Source organism: Schistocerca cancellata, chromosome 9 (assembly GCF_023864275.1).
Source record: "Schistocerca cancellata isolate TAMUIC-IGC-003103 chromosome 9, iqSchCanc2.1, whole genome shotgun sequence".
Taxonomy (NCBI): domain Eukaryota; kingdom Metazoa; phylum Arthropoda; class Insecta; order Orthoptera; family Acrididae; genus Schistocerca; species Schistocerca cancellata.
This window is the reverse complement of record NC_064634.1, coordinates 126,583,849-126,602,585: the sequence shown is the minus strand read 5'-3', so window position 1 is coordinate 126,602,585 and position 18,737 is coordinate 126,583,849. Positions and strand designations below refer to the sequence as shown.

The window sequence follows — 18,737 nt, the reverse complement described above, 5'->3', positions numbered from 1 at the left end:
GCATTATGTCCATACTTCATAGCCCACTCCCTATTGCATATGCGTGTTGTTGAACAGAGTGATGAGAGCTTCTCTCGATGGAAACTCAAAGAGCTAGAATGTTCTCTGGGATACATACCAAAACGCCACCTGGAGGCTTCTTTTTAAAGGCTGATCTAATTTCTTCAAAATTACACACCCACATTGTAATTGAATGAGAAGATGGGACACGTCCCAGATGTCCTAACTGGTAATTCTGTTGAAATACCCTTTGTGTAGCAGTCAAACTACCACACTGCTTGTAACATGCTCTCACAGCAGTAGCATGTTTCGCACCCATGCAGAGCTGCATGATTACTACATGGCAACATGATCACAACCAATACACATTGATTCTGAAGAACTGCCAGCACAACAGTGTTGACAACACTAATGTTCAAAATTTCCATTTTCTCTGTGCCACACTGTATTACGTAAACAATGAAGCTTCCATGTAAGATATTATAGTAACTTCGTAATAAACAGTCAGCAAAAGCTAGGTATTTAAAATAGTCAGACTGTAAATCCTGACATAATAATGACAGCATTGTTTGCGTGTGACACTTTCTCTCCATTCAAATCGGCAAATAATTATGGGACACCCAATGGTTAATGTGCCACATTTTGCATTGTTGAGTTGAGTTAAATGAAATTACATTACTGTACCAAACTGCTGTGTTTAAATAACTGGTCACGCGGAGTGGCCGTTTGGTTTGAGGTGCCATGTCACGGATTGCGTGGCCCTTCCCACCGGAGGTTCGAGTCCCCCTTAGGGCACGGGTGTCTGTGTTGTTGTGTTGTTCTTAGGATAAATTAGTTTAAGTTAGGTTAAGTAGCATGTAAGTCTAGGGACCGATGACCTCAGCAGTTTGGTCCCTTAAGAATTCACACACATTTGAACATTTAAATAACTAATTGAAATAAAGCAACAATGTAAGGAAAAGCTAGATTGCTACTTACTGTAAAGATGACTTGTTTAGTTGCAGACAAGCACAATTAAGAGACCTAACATTAGCTTTTGGCCACAGCCTTTGTCAGAAAAAGAAAGAGAAACACACACCATTCATTCACACAAGGGAGCGCTCCTCACATGCACTTTACCATCACCTCTGGCAGCTTGGACAAGGGGAAGGGGAAAAATTGAAATAAAAAGAATTGCCACTGATAATTAAATAATAATAATAAACATATGCTTACATTAGGCTTTATTGGACATGCATTCAAACAATAGGTGAGAAGCTAAAGAACATCGAGATTTTAGTGTATCTTTACTAATAAATGGTTGCAGAATTGAGTCAGTTGATTTCATTCTTGTATTGCCTTCATATATCCCTTTTGACTTTCGGTCATAGGGTCATAGATGTATTTTCTAATGACCTTTAATTAGTTTGTTACCTGCAACCCCCCCCCCCCCCCCCCACACACACACACACTCACACACCAGGAAAAGAAACTGATGATCTGACTGAAAAATATTGAGTCAGTCAGCTGTTGAATATGCGTGTCACTATCCTTACCTTACAGGTCAGACATTTTTTGTGTTCACTTGCTAAAACAGATGAACTAATGTATGCACCGTATTCTCAAAACTTCAGAAAAGTGTCACTGCAATTACACATGGAGACATGTTAACAGAAGCTTCATTTTTGATGATCATCATGTTGCACGACATTATCTTTCAACAAGCATACATTATCAGCTTAATGTTTTTGGTTTTTAGGTGCAGGTAGTATCAACAGAATCCCGCAATGTTACTAACAAGTCACCATCAGTGTATGTGTCCACTGTGCCACATAGCAGTGACAGCCGTGGCCCTACACCACATCTTGTCATGAACCAACAGACAAGGCCGTCTCCGCAACAGAATAAGGTAACCAAGGTGCGTGTGATTCAGTTTACTTAAAAAAAGACAGAAATTCATTGTACACAGTAGTATGATGGTCAAGTATCTCAACAAAGGAAAAAAAATGTATAAAATAGGCACAAGGCAACCACTCACGTACAGCAGATAGGTGCATGGAGAATGGTAACACATGACAGAAAATGGCATTCATACTGCCTTCAAGCACTAGCCCTTTTTCTAGTAATAGTATACACATTCACATACGTGACCACACAGTCACCTAAATGCGCACTCTTGTGACCACGGAAATGTCTGGGTGTCAGTGTAGTTCTGTGCATGAATGTGTGTACTATTGCTAGAAAAAGAGCTAGTTCTCGAAGGCTAGTGAGAAAGCTGTTTTGTGTTGTGTGTTACTGTGCTCCAAGCAGCAATCCACTATAAGTGAGTGGTTGTCTTCCCCTTATTTTACATATTGCCCCATCCAGACATTTCCATTATTGTTAAAGAAAAGAAATATATGAAAATAATTCAAGGGACAGCAATGTATTATGTTTAATGTGTCTAAGTTCACCACATTTCATATCAAATAAGGCTCTCCATTTTACTGTAACATTTGTCCCTTACTCTTCTTGCTTACCATTTCCAAAGCTTGTCCATTCATTGTTCTTCTTCCCAAGTGCATATCTTGTTTCTTAGTAACTTCAAGTAAAGCTGACAGTATTAGTCTGTGATGATCAGAATTCATAAACCGTCCATAACTCTCAGAATTTTAACTCCACTATAGATTTTTCATTTACTTGGTTTTTGTTCAGAACAATTGCTCTAGAAATGTACGATTACTTGAATATTGTAACTGTAAAATTTTTGTAGAGTTCTTGTATTGTTTCTATGTTTACACTTCCATTGTGATTTTAAGTACTGTATTTTAACTGTGAAGATTATCATCACAGCCTAGTCAAAGTTAAATGTCACACAAGGAAATATACTGTTCTCTGTTGCTCAGGTTGTTGCTCCCACTCTATATTTTCTTATCTCGACTCCATGTACTTATGCTGTGGATGAATTTTAAGTTTGATTTGTTATCTCTTATTAATTGACAGCCACAGTTGACATTTGTGACTTTCAGGTTTCTTTGTATCATATCTTTCCTTTTTAAATTCCTTTCTCTCTTGTGTTACTGTTTTACTTGGAATCCAGATATGGGTTATTTCACATAATTTTCCAGGCTAGAACCATATCCTCTGACTTTGATTTGTGAGAGTTGACAAAATGCTTTTGGGAGCTGCATAAATATATTGAAAATTTGATATGGTAACAAATTGTTCTTTAACATGTAGGTGAATCACATGGGTTTTTTTTCCATTTGCACTTGCATTTGCAGATTTATCTGTAAATCACTAATAAATTTACTAGCAATTTTTCATGCACAGGTGACAATGCCATCCCCTAAACTACCACCGACGGTACCAGCTAAAGGCGGTTCAATCACCCACGGCACCCCGGTACCTGTGTCAACACCTGGACAACGATATGAGGGGGGTGGACTGTTAAGACAAATTACACCACCCCAGCAACCGCCTCCTGCTCCACATAAGGAGGGTGGTTCTATCACTCAAGGCACACCAGTTCATCACCACCCACATCATGACCGACGCACTCCGTCATCTTACGCTGACTACTACAAACGGGCTTCACCTAGTGGTGGTGCATATGGGCCCCCTACGTATCAAGCAGCACCAGGGTTTGCATATCCACGACCTGCCTACGCAACCGAGCAGCAAATGAGTTCACGGCAAATCATTATTAATGACTATTTCACATCTCAGCAGATGCAAAACCCACAGAGGCGTGCTCCTGATGGATATGCAACTGGGACCCCAACCACTGCGGGAGTGTATGGAGAAGCAAGGTTACCAGTACCACCTTCTGGTGAACGACCTCCTCCCAATGCGACACCACCACCTGCTCCACGCCAGGGTGTGATACAGAGGCATGGAGCAGCAGTGAGGTATCCACCTGGTCATGAGGCACTGTCATCACTGGTTGATGTTGCCGTGCAACAGCCTAGCCTGCCAGTTCCAAAGGAGGAACGTGAGCCACCGTCGCGTCATGAAGGTCTTGGAAAGGCAGTGGTGGAGCACGAGAGAGAGCAACGGGCTCGCTACGAGCACCGCCAGATGCAAATCCAGCAACAGCACCAAGTCCGCCAGCCACAGCAGCAGCAGCAGCAATCACACCAGCAGCAGTCACCAGCACCACCACCACCACAACAGCAGCAGCAGCCACAACAACAACAACAACAACCACAACCACAACACCAGCATCAGCATCAACACCAACACCAACACCAGCAGCAGCAACGACACATGCCTAGCTACCGTGATCAGCATCATCCAGAACCTGCTCGCATACTTGTTAGTGGTTACTCACGAGATGTGCCATCTCATCCCCACCAACACCAGCCACATGTGCACCACCACCAGCAACAGCAACAGGCACAGCATCACCACCAACAGCAGCAGCAACAACAACCACCACAGCTGTTACAACAGCAGCAGCAGCAGCAGCAGCAGCAACAACAACAACAACATCAGCATCAGCAGCAGCAGCAGCACCACCACCTCCACCATCACCACCAACCACCAGCACCACCACCACCACCACAGCAGCAGCAGCAGCAACAACAACAACAACAACAACAACAACAGCAGCAGCAGCAACAACAACAGCAGCAGCCGCAACAGCAACAGCCTCACCAACAGCAGCAGAGGCAACGACAACAAGGTAAGGAAAAACAAATAGCTCCATAAATGTTGTAGGCATGTTCATAAATGACGTTTAAGATACTAATTTCCATAATTTAAATTTAACTATGTTTTTAATTTCAGTTTAACTACGTATCCTCAGAAATCATAACATAAACATTGATACTAATTACAACTTCTTGCTCAGGTGGTGACCAAGGTCGGTCACGGACACCGTCAGGGGGCTCGGATTCTCAGTCTTCTACACTGACAGCTGCAAGTCTGATTGATGCCATTATCACACATCAGATAAACCAGAGTTCTACAGACAATGGTCCTAACTCTGGCCCTCCTGGTCAGGGCCCTACAAGACCTGGAGACCGTCTCTTCCAGGTATGTTGATACATGGATAAAGCAATTATATCACTCTCCTAATGAAATTATCCTTATGCTCTGATTAAAATCTTAGATTCTCATTTTGCAATTGAGTAGTAAACAATAGACAAGGTTTTTCTTATAAGAAATGTTAAAAGAAAAGAAAAAATTCCCTGAGGTTTATGCTTATGTGCTGCTCCATGACTCTGCTGTCAATACCATTATTCTTGGCTTTTGTGTAACTTCTGTGCTTTTTTCCAGTAAATGTGTTTTTTCGTATCCAGGGTGTAATTATAAAGTTAATAAAATGTTTTCTTGCCTTTAAAATAATATTTTTCATCAGGTTATGGGCCCAGTACACGTGCAAAGGCAAACAACATAGTTTAATTAAAACAAAATTTGAAATGAGCCTATGTCTGTAAAGAAACATGGTTGCTAGCGGCAATTATAAGGTCAGCATTGATAAGCTTGAAGGACCTGAGGACTGGGCCAAATGGAAATGGCATATTTCTATGGTGCTGCGTTCATATGGATTAGAAAATATTATTAATGGTACGCGTGAATATGTAGAGTTGCCGCAAGATGCGACAAGTGCACAAAAAGAAGCGTATGTGGAATGGCACAAGGACGTCTTATAGCAAGTGCTCTAAGTAAACCTGTTGCAGAACTCGTCTTAACGTGTAAGAATGCTAAAGAAATCTGGGACAAATTACGCGCCCGATTTGAACGTAGCAGTATTCAGCGCTAGAATATGTTGATTGAAACATTTTTCCTTGTTGAACGTGATGAAATGGAAGATATTAGTGCACATATGGCCAAACTGCAAAAGTTATTTGTGGACCTGAACGATGAATTAGCAAAACATAAAGAAAATACTCTATCTGAAAGAATCTTAAATGGTCTAATTTTGTCTACACTGGGAAAAGACTACGACAATTTTAAGGATCTCTGGGATACAATACCGACAGAAAAGCAAAGCTTGAATTTATTAATTGAAAAACTCTGTACTATTGAACTGCGTGAACAAGACATTAATGGAAGTGCAGCTTTCGTCGTTTCTAAAACAAAACGGCAAACAAATAATCAGCAAGAAAAGATGACGATGTCACAACTAAAACAGAAGTTTCCGTGTAATATATGCAAACAATTAGGTCACTGGGCAGCAGAGCTTCCACAGAACACTTGTGACAGCAATAAAAGAAAAGAGAAGAAGCGAGAAAGTGAACACACTGCATTTACTTCATACGCTATGGGTGTGTGTACCAGTTATCACAGTGACCTAAATAAATGATATTGTGAAAGTGGCGCTACAAATCATATCACTCCCAACAAACAGTATTTTGTTTCGTATAGTGAATTTGATGCTCCTCAAGTAATTTCATTGGGAAAACAAGATGTCAAAATGTGTGCGTACGGTCAAGGAACAATTTACATCCAAATTGGACGAAACAATAAATGATACAATGCTAGAATGGGCAATGTTTTGTACGTCCCTGATGCAAGTGCTATTCTGTTCTCTGTGAGAGCCGTTGCCTGCAGAGGCTACAGTACTAATTTTAGTTATAATAATGTCTGTGTTCGAAAACAAGTCAACGGCAATATTGTTATGACAGGTTATGTGAAAAATGGACTTTGTGTTGAACATGCGTGTTAGAAATGCAAAAATGAATCGTGAACTTGATGACTTCAACCAAAACATTGCAAGTGTACCATGAAAGGTTTGGTCATCAAAATAAACAACATGTGGAGAATATTTTAAAAGGAATGAACATTAATGTGAAAGATGCCAAGAGTGAATTTTGTGACGGCTGTGCGGTTGGAAAGATGCATAGGCTGCCATTCAAAACACGAACAATACGCTCTACCAGTACTGGTGAATTAATCCACGTGGATGTCAATGGACCAATGAGCACGAAATCTTTTGGAGGTAAGAATTATTATGTATGTTTCAAAGACGATTTTAGTAAACTTCGTCGAATTTTCTTTTTAAGACACAAAAGTGAAGTGTGTACTGTGCTTAAGCAGTTTTTAAATGAAGCACGAACTAGTGGGCATGTTGTCAAACAGTTTAGATGTGATGGTGGCAAAGAATTTAACAATAAGAATGTCAGTGAACTGGTTGCGGACAGGGGAATAGAGCTTCTGATTCCTCCTCCTTACACTCCTGAACAAAATGGTGTGGCTGAATGGGAAAATAGGACCATTGTTGAAGCTGCCCGGTCAATGCTAAATCCGAGTAAATTACCTAAAGGGTTGTGGGCAGAGGCATGTAAAACAGCAGTCTACCTAATAAATCATACTGGAAAATCTTCAGTCGAAAATAAAACCCCTTATGAACTATGGTTTAATCGACCAGTAGGACGACTTGATCATCTCAGAATTTTTGGCACAGGCTGCTATGTTCACATTAACAAACAATTCCATTCCAAGTTTGATTATAAGGCAGTTTTTGGACGACTTGTTGGATATGTTAATGACAAGGATGGGTTTAGAGTTTGGATTCCATCTAAAAGAAAAGTGGTGTTGAGTCATGATGTGAAATTTAAGCCAGAAATTGTTTGTGATTTACATGGTGATCATGTTGAATTTGAAGCCCCTCGGGAAGAATTTAATGATCCGAATTCATCTAAAGATGACCAACGTAAATCTCCTAGACTGTATACTTCTGGAGGCAGTCAAACTGAAGAAAAACTGGCACTCTCGATTCTAGAGAAAGTCAAGAGTCGAGTGAATCTGATGAAAATAAAGAATTAACAGAATTTCTAAAAGCAGAAGCTGCTGAATCTTCTAATGAAGAGAAACAGAAGAATAAAAGACAATGAAGAAAACCAACCTGGATGGAAAGTGGTGAATTTTGTATGGCAACAAAAGTTGATGCACTTGAACACAAAGATCCAAACTGTTTTTCAGAAATATTGCAGTCAAATGAGAAGGAAGAATGGATGCAAGCTATCAGTGAAGAACTTCAATCACTAAAGAAAAACAGTACCTGGGTGCTGGTTGACTGTCCGAAGAATGCCACAGTATTGCAAAACCACTGGGTTCTATGGCGAAATGTCGCAGTCAATGGAGTTACTCGCTTTAAAGCCAGATTGGTTGCAAAAGGCTGTATTCAGAAAGCAGGAATTGATTATGACAACGCCTTTAGTCCTGTGGCATGTTATGACACCATACGAACTCTGTTGGCTGTAGCTGCTTCAAAGAAAATGCTCCTAGAACAATTCGATGTAAAGACAGCTTTTTTGAATGGAATACTTGAAGATGAAGTATATATGGAACAACCAGAAGGTTTCGAAGATGGTACAGGCCGAGTGTGTTTCTTAGAAAAGAGTCTTTATGGGTTGAAGCAAGTACCACGTTGCTGGAACAAACGTTTTGTTGAGTTCATGAAGAAAGCTGGTTTTTCAAACAGTGATGCAGATCCATGCCTATTTTATCTTAGACAAAATGGAAATAGCCTTTATGTGGCAATCTACGTTGAGGATGGCCCGATTGTCGGCAGTAACAAGAAAGAAATTGCTGTTTTTATGGATGTTTTACAACATGAATTCGAAGTAACAACTGGCAGTCTTGACAATTTTCTTGGCATAAAAATAAAGCAATATGAAGATGGAGCAATAATGATAAGTCTAGAGAAATACACAGAAGAAATTCTGCAAAGATTTCGAATGGCAGAATGCAATACAGTCTCAACTCCTATTGGACGTGAGGACAATAATCAAAATGAAGAAGTTTCGTCATCTGTACCCTACCGTGAAGCAATTGGTTGTCTCATGTACCTTTCATCAGTAGCTCGTCCAGACATCACTTTTGCAGTCAATAAAGCTGCTCGGACTATGGAGAAACCAACCACTGGAGAAGACTGGAATAGAGTAAAGCACATTTTCCGGTATTTGAAAAGGGACCTTAAATTTTGGAATTGTATATAATAAAAAAGAAGAGTTAAAGATTTACGCCGATGCAGATTTCACAGGTGATAACCGGACAAGGCGCTCGACAACTGGAGTTCTTGCAAAGTACTCTGGTGGTGCAGTGTCATGGACAAGTCAGTTGCAGAAAGTAGTGGCCACATCCACAACTGAGGCGGAAATAATTGCAGCTAGTGAAGGAGCGAAAGAGTTAGTTTGGTTACGTCGTCTGCTGTCAGAATTAGTGGAAATATCGGGGCAGCCTCCAGTTCTTTACATTGACAATGCTTGTGCATTGAAGTTAGCAAAAAATCCAGAATATCATTGACGTTCTAAACATATAGAGGTCCGGCATTTCTATGTTTGTGAAAGATATCTGAATGGTGGGATTTTCTTGGAACACATTGATGGACACAACCAGTTGGCAGATATTTTGACGAAACCCCTTGAACGAGTTCGATTTAATTTTCTATGTTCAGAAATTGGCATGCAAGAGAAAAAACAATAATTTCATGATTTTTTTCTTTTGGAGGAAGTGTTAAAAGAAAAGAAAAAATTCCTTGAGGTTTATGCTTATGGGTCATTCCATGCCAAGTGGTCTAAACCTTCCCACCATCATGTCTCCAATTTTCTTCAAATTTTATCTGTAGCACTAGTCAAGTGCTAAATTAAGTTTCTCAAGATTTCAAGCCTCTAGCTGCAATACTTGCTGATCTACACCCCCTTGTCTGAAGGGTAGTAAGTTCGCATGCGCGCGACATCAGACAAAATGCCATTTTTGGGGTCTCATAAAATTGAAACCAATTCATAAGAATGGTTAGTAAGATGAGACCCTGTACAGTTTTTTGTGCTGATTCAAACGAAATTAATTATAAGATTACTGATGCAAAATCCGGTCAAACAAGTCGACTCAAAGTGTACCCCTAATTCTGTCGTGACTTAATGCGACAAATTTTGACCAATATTCAGACTGCAATAATATCCTTGCAGATAAAGATATGGACTTGAACTTTTTACCAAGTCTTATCTTTGTGCTGGACATAATACAGCTGGATTTCCAACTACCCAGGCTTTATAGTCGCCTTGCAAAATCTCTTCAAATTTGGCAGTGTCAGCGCAAATGGCTTTATTTACCAAAGTTCAAAGCCCATTACTACAAAATAGTCAGCCTGGATTTAATTGTGAATAGTATCATCTGAAAGAGAAACTCTTGCTCTACAAGATGGATATATTTTTCTTTTGCAACGCTTCCATTAAGTGCTTATTTACTCAGGTCAAAGTATCTTATATTTTGTGTGCGCAGTGCCCTGCGTTGGTCCATGATGGCTGAGCCATTACTGGTTATCACAATAAAACCAGCATCCCCATCGCCATAGGGGCCACGCCCGATAGCCATGCAGTAACAGCCACGGGTGGGTATCTTTACTGCAGGTTCCCAAGCCTGATTACAGGGTGTCTTTACCACAGGATCCCAAGCCTGATTGTGGGTTTCTTTATGCAGGTTCCCAAGCCTGTCTTCCTCAGTTACTTCATCATTCTGGAAGCATCGTTGATTTGCAAGAGAATGCTTTCAGGAAAACTGTATTGCCGACCAGATGATGTCACTGATGGAGCTGGAATAACACCAATGATAAGTTGTTCTGGAATCCAGCAAGTATCACGTCTTAAGGGCCAATAAAATGAACTTGCAGGACCATGAGGATGCATAAAGCTTATGAAAGCATCTTTCTGTTCGACTGAGATTTCAACGATGTTTCCAATCCACCATTTCTTTTCATAAATGCAAGCAACATACTGCCCAGGCTGAAGATCCATGACTTGAACTACTACTTCAGCAGCACTAATTTTGGCCAAAAAAGATGTCGCATCATTAGAAACTCTACTGACCTTAATTGTCGTCATATCAATGGGCAAAAAATGGTGGTTTTCTCTTGTGCCAGCTAGAGTGTGCCCTTGCAGGAATCTTTCTTCTTGAGAAGCTTTTTCTTCTTCAACTTCCTCTTTGCTGATGAAAAAGAATTTGATTCCATTGATATTATCATTGCAGAAGTTGAAAAGATCTTTGGGTGTTAGAATCTGGTTTTCATATGGACGTTGCAAACTTGCTCTTGCTGCCAACCGTTTTGTTGTGCCTCCAATGCCATCACAAGGCGACTTTCCATGGCTTGTTCCAAAGAAATTCCATTCTGCTGTTATTTCAAAATCTTCTTTGTGATAGCATAAGTTGAGAAAATTCTTGAAATTCTTATATTGTGCAGCTGAACCATCACTGAAGTAGTGGATGTGGCTTATTTTGGAAAATTGCATCTTCAGGTAATTGATTACTTTTCCAATGTAAACATGGACAGTAATCGTATCGTGTCGAAGGCAGTCACTAATAACACAAAGATTCACACATTGCACCTCTTCGTTTTCACAGTAGTAGACTACAAATGGATGAACTGTTGCTTGACTGTTTTCCCAGTGAAAGCCTTGCACTGCATCTTGAACAATAAATGAATAGTTTTCAGCAAAATCCATTAGTATTATGAATTCGCCTTCTTTCAAATCAGTTTTGAGAGCTTTCAGGTGCTGGCTTTGATGCTTGGCAATGTAGTGATGACAAGACAGGTTCCAAATTTTTGCTGCAATATCTTCAACATACTCTTCTGTTGAAAGCTGCTTTGTTTCTAAAGTATCCCTGTCGGTATGAATCCATTGTTTGTACTCAATCAGTTCTTCAGGGTCATTATCTTCAAAATATGTTGCAATAACTGCTTCTACACCTTCTGGACCAGGGCAGTTTTCACAACGATGAAGCATACAATCCTTGTTTTCCAAGCTGCAAACAGCTTTGCTAAGAATTTCCTTGTAGTCTTCATTGATTGATGCACCAGTGAGCATAAGCTTGACATTTTGGTGTATTGTACAGACACAAACTGAGTGCATTCCAGCAGAGCCAACTGTAACACACCATTTTGGTCTAAGCTCGCAAAACTTTGAGAAGCCAATTTCTGGTCCATTTTGCTTCTGATAAGACACGTACATTTCCTTCAAATTGCAAAGCAACAACCGCTTTTGCTTGTACACCTTTGTTCCTGAAATTCTCACAGGCACACAGTCTTTCTTCCCTGGACAAAGTCTGCTGAATTCGTCATCTTGAAAAAAGTCATGTACTTTCTGGACAACTTCATCTGAAAGCTTCCTTCCTTGCCGATTTGCTGGAAAAGCTAGAACACCTTGCTCATTCTTCAGTTTTCTCGCTTGCTTTACCATTCTTTCTGATACATTAAATGCTGTTGTCGTATCTTTAATTGTCCAGCTTCTTGGAACCAAGGTCAATATTTGAACTTTTGTCCTACGATTTGACACTTTACATTTTTCTTTCAACTCTTCTATAAGATTATCAAGATCTGCACAATTATTGCATGGGCGACTTTTACTTGAACTTGGCTGTTCATCGTAATTGATTCCTACAGCAGCAGCAATTTGATTCCCAATTAAACTTTGTGCATCCAAGATCTTTCTTTTTGCATAGCTTTGCTTATCTCTTTTACTTAGTTGTCTTCTTTTCAATGGTGAAGCACCAATAAATGATAAACTTTTGTTGATGGCTGGTTCAGTTTCATCCGTTGTGAAATCTTGTTCAGATTGGGTTGATAGTGATGATGAATCTTCTAGCTTTTGGTTCAGTGCCGACATGCAGCGAGGGCAAAGCTTCTGACCAGGTTTTATATCAATCACTTCTTTTTTCTTTAACAGGCAAAGTTTGGCAGCTGTTTCATTATCAAGCAGTCTAAGTCCAGCTTTTACATTGTGATTCCTCTTCTTGAATGGATTGCAACATTTCTTTTGCATCGCTTGATATTCATGTAGGAAGAGGGCTTCATGGTGGAAGCAAATGATGGAATTTTCGTCAAGTTTGGCTTCTGAACGCGAAACAAGCAATTTCTGGTCACATTCTGTGAAATCACTAAACGCTTTGAATCCAGTCTTCTTAGCATAGAAGATAACATGGCACTTTGATGCAGCAGCATCTTTTCCAATTGAACAGGGGGCCAACGATTCTTCTTCTTCATTAACTTCTGACATCTCTCACTGGCCAATCACTGAATAAAACACGAATGAAATATCCAATTATATCAGTAATTCTAAGCGACTATTAAGATTCAAATTCCTAGAAATGAAGAAAAATTAGTGCATCGCGCATACAAAATATAACAACTTTGATGTGAGTTAATGAGTACTTAATGGTCGCGTTGCAAAAAAAACAAATGTCAGTCTTGTAGAGCAAGAGTTTCTCTTTTAGGTGATACTATTCACAAGCAGATTCAGGCCAACTATTTTTTAGTAATTGGCTTGAAACTTTGGTAAATTTTACCGTTTGTGCTGACACTGCCTAATTTGAAGAGATACTGCAGGGCGACCATATGGCCTGGATCATTGCAAATCCGGCTGCATTATGTCTAGCACAAGCATGAAGCTTGGCCAAAAGTTCAAGTCCATATCTTCAACTGCAAGGAAATCATTGCAGTCTTAATATTGGTCAAAATTTGTCGCGTTGTGTCACGACAAATTTTGAAGTATACTTTGAGTCGAGTTATTTGACCGGGGTTTGCATGAGTAATGTTATACATAATTTCGTTGGAATCAGCAAAAAAAACTGTACAGGGTCGCATCTTACTAACCATTCTTATGAATTAGTTTCGATTTTATTAGACTCCAAATATGACATTTTTTTTATGTTGCATGCACACGGACTAAGTACACTTCAGACAAGGGGGTCTAGATCAGCAGCTATTGCAGCTAGAGGCCTGAAATCTTGGGAAACTTACTTCAACACTTGACTAAAGCTACAGTTAAAATTTGACGAAAATTGGAGACCATGATGGTGGGAACTTTTTTCAGTTTTAGACCACTTGGTGTGGAATGACCCTTATGTGCTGCTCCATGACTCTGCTGTCAATACCTTTATTCTTGGCTTTTGTGGAACTTCTGTGCTTTTTTCCAGTAAATGTGTTTTTTTGTATCCAGGGTGTAATTATATAGTTAATAAAATGTTTTCTTGCCTTTAAAATAATAATTTTCATCGAGAAAGATTAGTAAAATGATAATGAGTTGAAGAGAGGAACGAGTAGAAAAGAGGGAGAATGGTGTCTCCCTGGGACAGAACGGGTGGTGTGCCCACAAACGACAAGCAGCACTTTCACTTGAGACTCAGTTCAGCACAATTCTCCTTTATTGGAGAGTGCATTTTATGTGTTTATTTTGTGTGTTTGCCTATGGTGTTATGTGTGAACATTGAAAAGTTGCAGTCTGCGGTTATAAAGTTGTGTTAGGACTTCTAGTTACTTGTATTTAAATGAGAAGAACATGTTAGTTCCATTGTCCAAACCTAGTTACAGATTACAGAGAAAATAAAGGTAAACATTTTCTTAGACTTATAAAAACAGAGTAGAATTTTTAAATTTGGTGTGAGTAGTGCCTTCAAAAACATGGAGCTCTGAAATTATTTTGTGTGTGACTCATGTTTCACAGAATCAAAAACTATGAAGTACAGGATGGAAAAACAACAATATGGAAAGGATAGATTTCTTTCTACTCGCCACATAGAAGAGACGTTAAAAGAGTCTCAGACAGTCACAATAAAAAAGAACACTAGAAATATTTTCAGGTTTTGAGCAAAGCCTTTCTTCAAAAACAGAATGCTCACACATACATGGAACAACTACTACTCTCTCTCTCTCTCTCTCTCTCTCTCTCTCTCTCTCTCGCTGTGTGTGTGTGAGAGAGAGAGAGAGAAAGTGTATGATCTACTTCTGGAGGAGGACTTTACCTGAAAGCTGAAAATGTTTTTAATGCCAACACCCCCCCCCCCCCCCCTCCCTTGTCCTATGATGTTCTAAACTTACTAAGAAACAGAAAATGAAAGTTCACATAATGTTACAGAAACACCAGTTGATAAATATTAGGGGAATGTGGTATGATAATGTGCATACTCTTAAAAACTGAGTTCCTCAAAGAATACAGAAGTTATTTGAAGCATGGATTATTATCATTTCTTTTGTAAACACACTCAGAAATTTACTGAAGGATCTCAAATACACATATAGAGTTAACACACATGGTGTGGAAGGAATTGGGACCTATTACAAGATGAAAAAGAATGCGTAGGTGTGCTGATTTTACATGTAGTTTAATCCCAGATCAATAACTTGTGGCTGAAACTTGATGATAGGGTTAATTTGAAGGAATATACTCCAGACTTTCGTAGAAAGAAACATGCAAATCATGCTCGTCTACTCCATAATTGGATTCAACCTGTTGCAGTATATGTAAGTCGCAACACAATGTCTGGTGGCATTGTCTCACAGACACTGATTAAAGTGATTATCCAGCTTGAATAAGCCAGAATAAGAATTGGTGTTTTCACTTCTGTTGACTGTCACTCAATAAGAAGGTATGGTGATGTCTAGGAACTGATGACATAGAAAATAGCTTGTTCTGTGCAAATTACAATTGATGAAATGTAATGTCGTGTGGCTAGGGCTTCCTATTGGGTAGACCAGTCACCTGGTGCAAGCTTTTTGGGTGACACCACTTCGGTGATGTGTGCATCAATTGGAATGAAATGATGATGATGAAGACAACACGACACCCAGTCCCCGAGTGGAGAAAATCTCCGACCCAGCCGGGAATCGATCCCCGTCCCCTTTACATGCCATTCCATCTCGCTGACCACTCAGGTGTCGAGGCGGAAATTTACAATTGATGAGGCCATAGGGTTATGGACATTTTCAGGCACCATTCATATAATAAAGTGTGTAAGAAATAATTTTCGCAATACAGTAAATGTTCTTTTTAACAATGAGAGTGTCAGCTTGATTTTTATCAATGAATTTTACAACAGAACAGTTTCCCTGAATTCACTAGATTGAAAGATTTCCGCAACTTAACATGAACTCGCTTGCATTCGACACTGTCTCATTGTATGAACATAAGATTGGTTCTGTAGCCAATAGCACAACATTCTTGAGGAGGAAAAGAGCTGTTGGATTAGAAGGTAATGAGTCAACAAAATCTAAGCTGAGTGTTCATTATATAAAGTCCTCAAAAATGTGAAAATCTGCCGAGAAACTATCTAAACTAGCTGGCCACTATGTTCACCGAGGTAAGTTAATTACACCCACACATTTTTCATTTCATTATATAAATTTCTGTTCACAAATGAATGAGTTCATGTCATGTGTTGCAATTGCTATTTTTTTTTTGTGGGGTACTCACATTTCTCTACAGTTCACAGAATAGCTCTTAATGTCAGATTTTAGTGACACTTATTTGGTCTGTAACGTTCCAAATATACAGGTTAAGGCACAGATTGTACATATTTGTTTAAATTGCTTTTACTACTATACTGCTTATAAATGTTATTGCTGCCTTCCATGAAATGGGCAGAATTTTATCTACTAACAATAAAAAAAAATAATTTAATTGTTTGCTTTACAAGGCAACATATAATTAAATGAAAACTCTTTCTGACATTCTGCAGGGCTTTAGGGACCCAGTACCACCACCGCCTCCACATGAGACAAATGGGAAAGCGTCACCTCTGAAAGCTTCAGCCGCTCATAGTCCAATGCCACCGTCTTCAGAACCGGTGACATCGGGGAAGGCTATTACGCTAGGGGAGCACATAGATTCCATTATAAACAAAGACTTTAGTCAGCCAGTGACACCAAGTGCGCAGAATCAATCACAACAACATCAACCACAACATCAGCCACAGCAGCAGCAGCAGCAGCAACAACAGCAACACCACCAGCAACAACAGCAGCAGCAGCAGCAGCAGCAGCAACAACAACAACAACAACAGCAACAGCAGCAGCAACAGCAACAACAACAGCAACAACAGAGGCTGTACCAGCAGCAGGAGGCTGCAGAGCACAGTTGGAAGCTGCGTCATGCCTTACAGCCAGAGCCCGCAAAGGATGAGAGGCAGATAATACGTGTGGCAGCAAAATCCCCAGACGGGTGGCAGCAGCGCTACTACGAGAAGCCTCCCCACCTTTCTCCCCTTGACTACGTGAAAAACCGCATTGTCGAGGTGATGCGAACATCAGAGGATGAAAAGGGCCGTGACCGTGAAAGTCCCGGTGAGATGGTGATAGATGAGAAAGTTGCGGTTCAGCCTCCTCGTTCGCCAACGCCGACAGCAGCTGCAACGTTTGCCCCTCCCACATCGAGTACATACGTATACCCTTTCTCTGCACTGAATGTGTTGTCTCCCAATCCTGCAAGCCAGAGTCCTGCTGTAGGACGAAGGTCTGCACCCAGCTCTCCAGCCCCTCCCCCTGCAGATGGATCTGCTCCGCGTGCGGCAGAGCCTGCGCCTCTGCTCTCGGACCAGTATGATCCACTGTCTGATGAAGACTGATTTGTTTTGTCGGTACCGCTCACGTTACACTGGCAGGTTGAAAAACTAAATGCCTTTGCTTTTACGTTTCAACTTTTCCATTTGACAATAGCTCTGAGAAGTGTCTCAGGTTTGTGTATGTGCGTTAATGGAGATATTATTTTTGTGGTATGGAAGTTGCAAGGTAGGGGTACTATGTTTAAACTATTAAGTAGACACTTTTTGTAAATTTGGTTGTTTCAAACTGGTTTTCACCCCTCTCTCTTTGGTTTGCTATATTTGTTGTCTGTATTTGTAAGTGGATGTTGAAATTACTGTAACTTGTAAATTTGACATTACACTTTGATTTAAAATGGAATGACTGTAACCGATATTGGTTACTTTTGTATCTTTAAAATTCTACTGGTAAATGGTACTTGACAGTTCTAAAGAATACTGACTGTTTGAAAACGACTTAATAATAAGTGATGTACGAAGACTGTAACACAAGTGGTTTGAGAGCTTTGAAATTGTGAAATGATTTATATACTTTTCCCCAATGTGTGCGCATGCTTTTGCCTTTGTGTGTGTGTGTGTGTGTGTGTGTGTGTGTGTGTGTGTGTGTGTAGGGAGAGAGGGAGAGAAAAGATGAAAGAGAAGAAAATGCAGGAAAATGAAATAAGTGAAGTGAAGAGAAATACTCAGGTTTATGTTCTTTGACTAACAAGTGTGAACATAATTACACTAAGAATGTAATGTTGAACATGCAAAAATTTAATGCAAACGCTGTGTGTTTTGAAGGCTAAACTGTTCTACTTCGTAATATAATGACTGACGTATTTCAGTTGTAAATTCAGCTCTGTTAAGTGAAGCCTTTGCGAGGAAACGCAGTGAAATAAATATGAATTTAAAGCAGTGACAACGTTGATTGTTTATGTTGAATTATTGACTGCATACTACATTGGTATGGGGCATATGCATTCTCATCTGCAGCGCTTGGGTTGAGGAAACGAGTGTTTCATTACCCCCTACATTCATTTTTTTTTTAAATAATGGTGTCCAGCTTAATGGTATCATTGGGATTGTAAGAAATCCCAACGGAAACAGAATCGTCTTAACGTAGTAACAATATTGTAGCACTCTTTGATGTATTGAAAAAATTGTTATTTTTGTTGAAAATAAAAATCACGTCTCGATAGAAGACTGGAAGTCTCAAAGTGCGTGAAGTACCTCACCTTTTATATGTTCCACTCAATTATTTTTCTTTTTAGATCTTTAGACCTTTTAATTAGGAGTGTATTGCAATATATTTGTACTCATAACTCTTTTTTTTTTTTATTTATCAGCAACATTTGTATAAATACCTTGGTTATCGCGGAATATGCCACAGATAGAATCCTTTAATATTTCAGTATTAGCATGTTTTATTGTGCCATATTTTATGGACTATAAGACACACTTGTTTCTTTGAACAATTG

General features: G+C 39.6%; 1 protein-coding gene across 1 annotated transcript in view; it reads left to right on the top strand.

Moving 5' to 3' along the window:
• LOC126101091 (nuclear receptor corepressor 1) overlaps positions 1-18,460 on the top strand; it is a 266,318-nt gene extending 247,858 nt beyond the window's left edge. Inside the window, exons 17-20 of the mRNA XM_049911770.1 lie at positions 1,739-1,897; positions 3,292-4,645; positions 4,814-4,998; positions 16,417-18,460. Of these exons, the coding sequence (XP_049767727.1) occupies positions 1,739-1,897; positions 3,292-4,645; positions 4,814-4,998; positions 16,417-17,301 (2,583 nt within the window). The 3' untranslated portion in view covers positions 17,302-18,460. The remainder of the gene's footprint in view (positions 1-1,738; positions 1,898-3,291; positions 4,646-4,813; positions 4,999-16,416) is intronic.
• Positions 18,461-18,737: the final 277 nt, after the last annotated feature.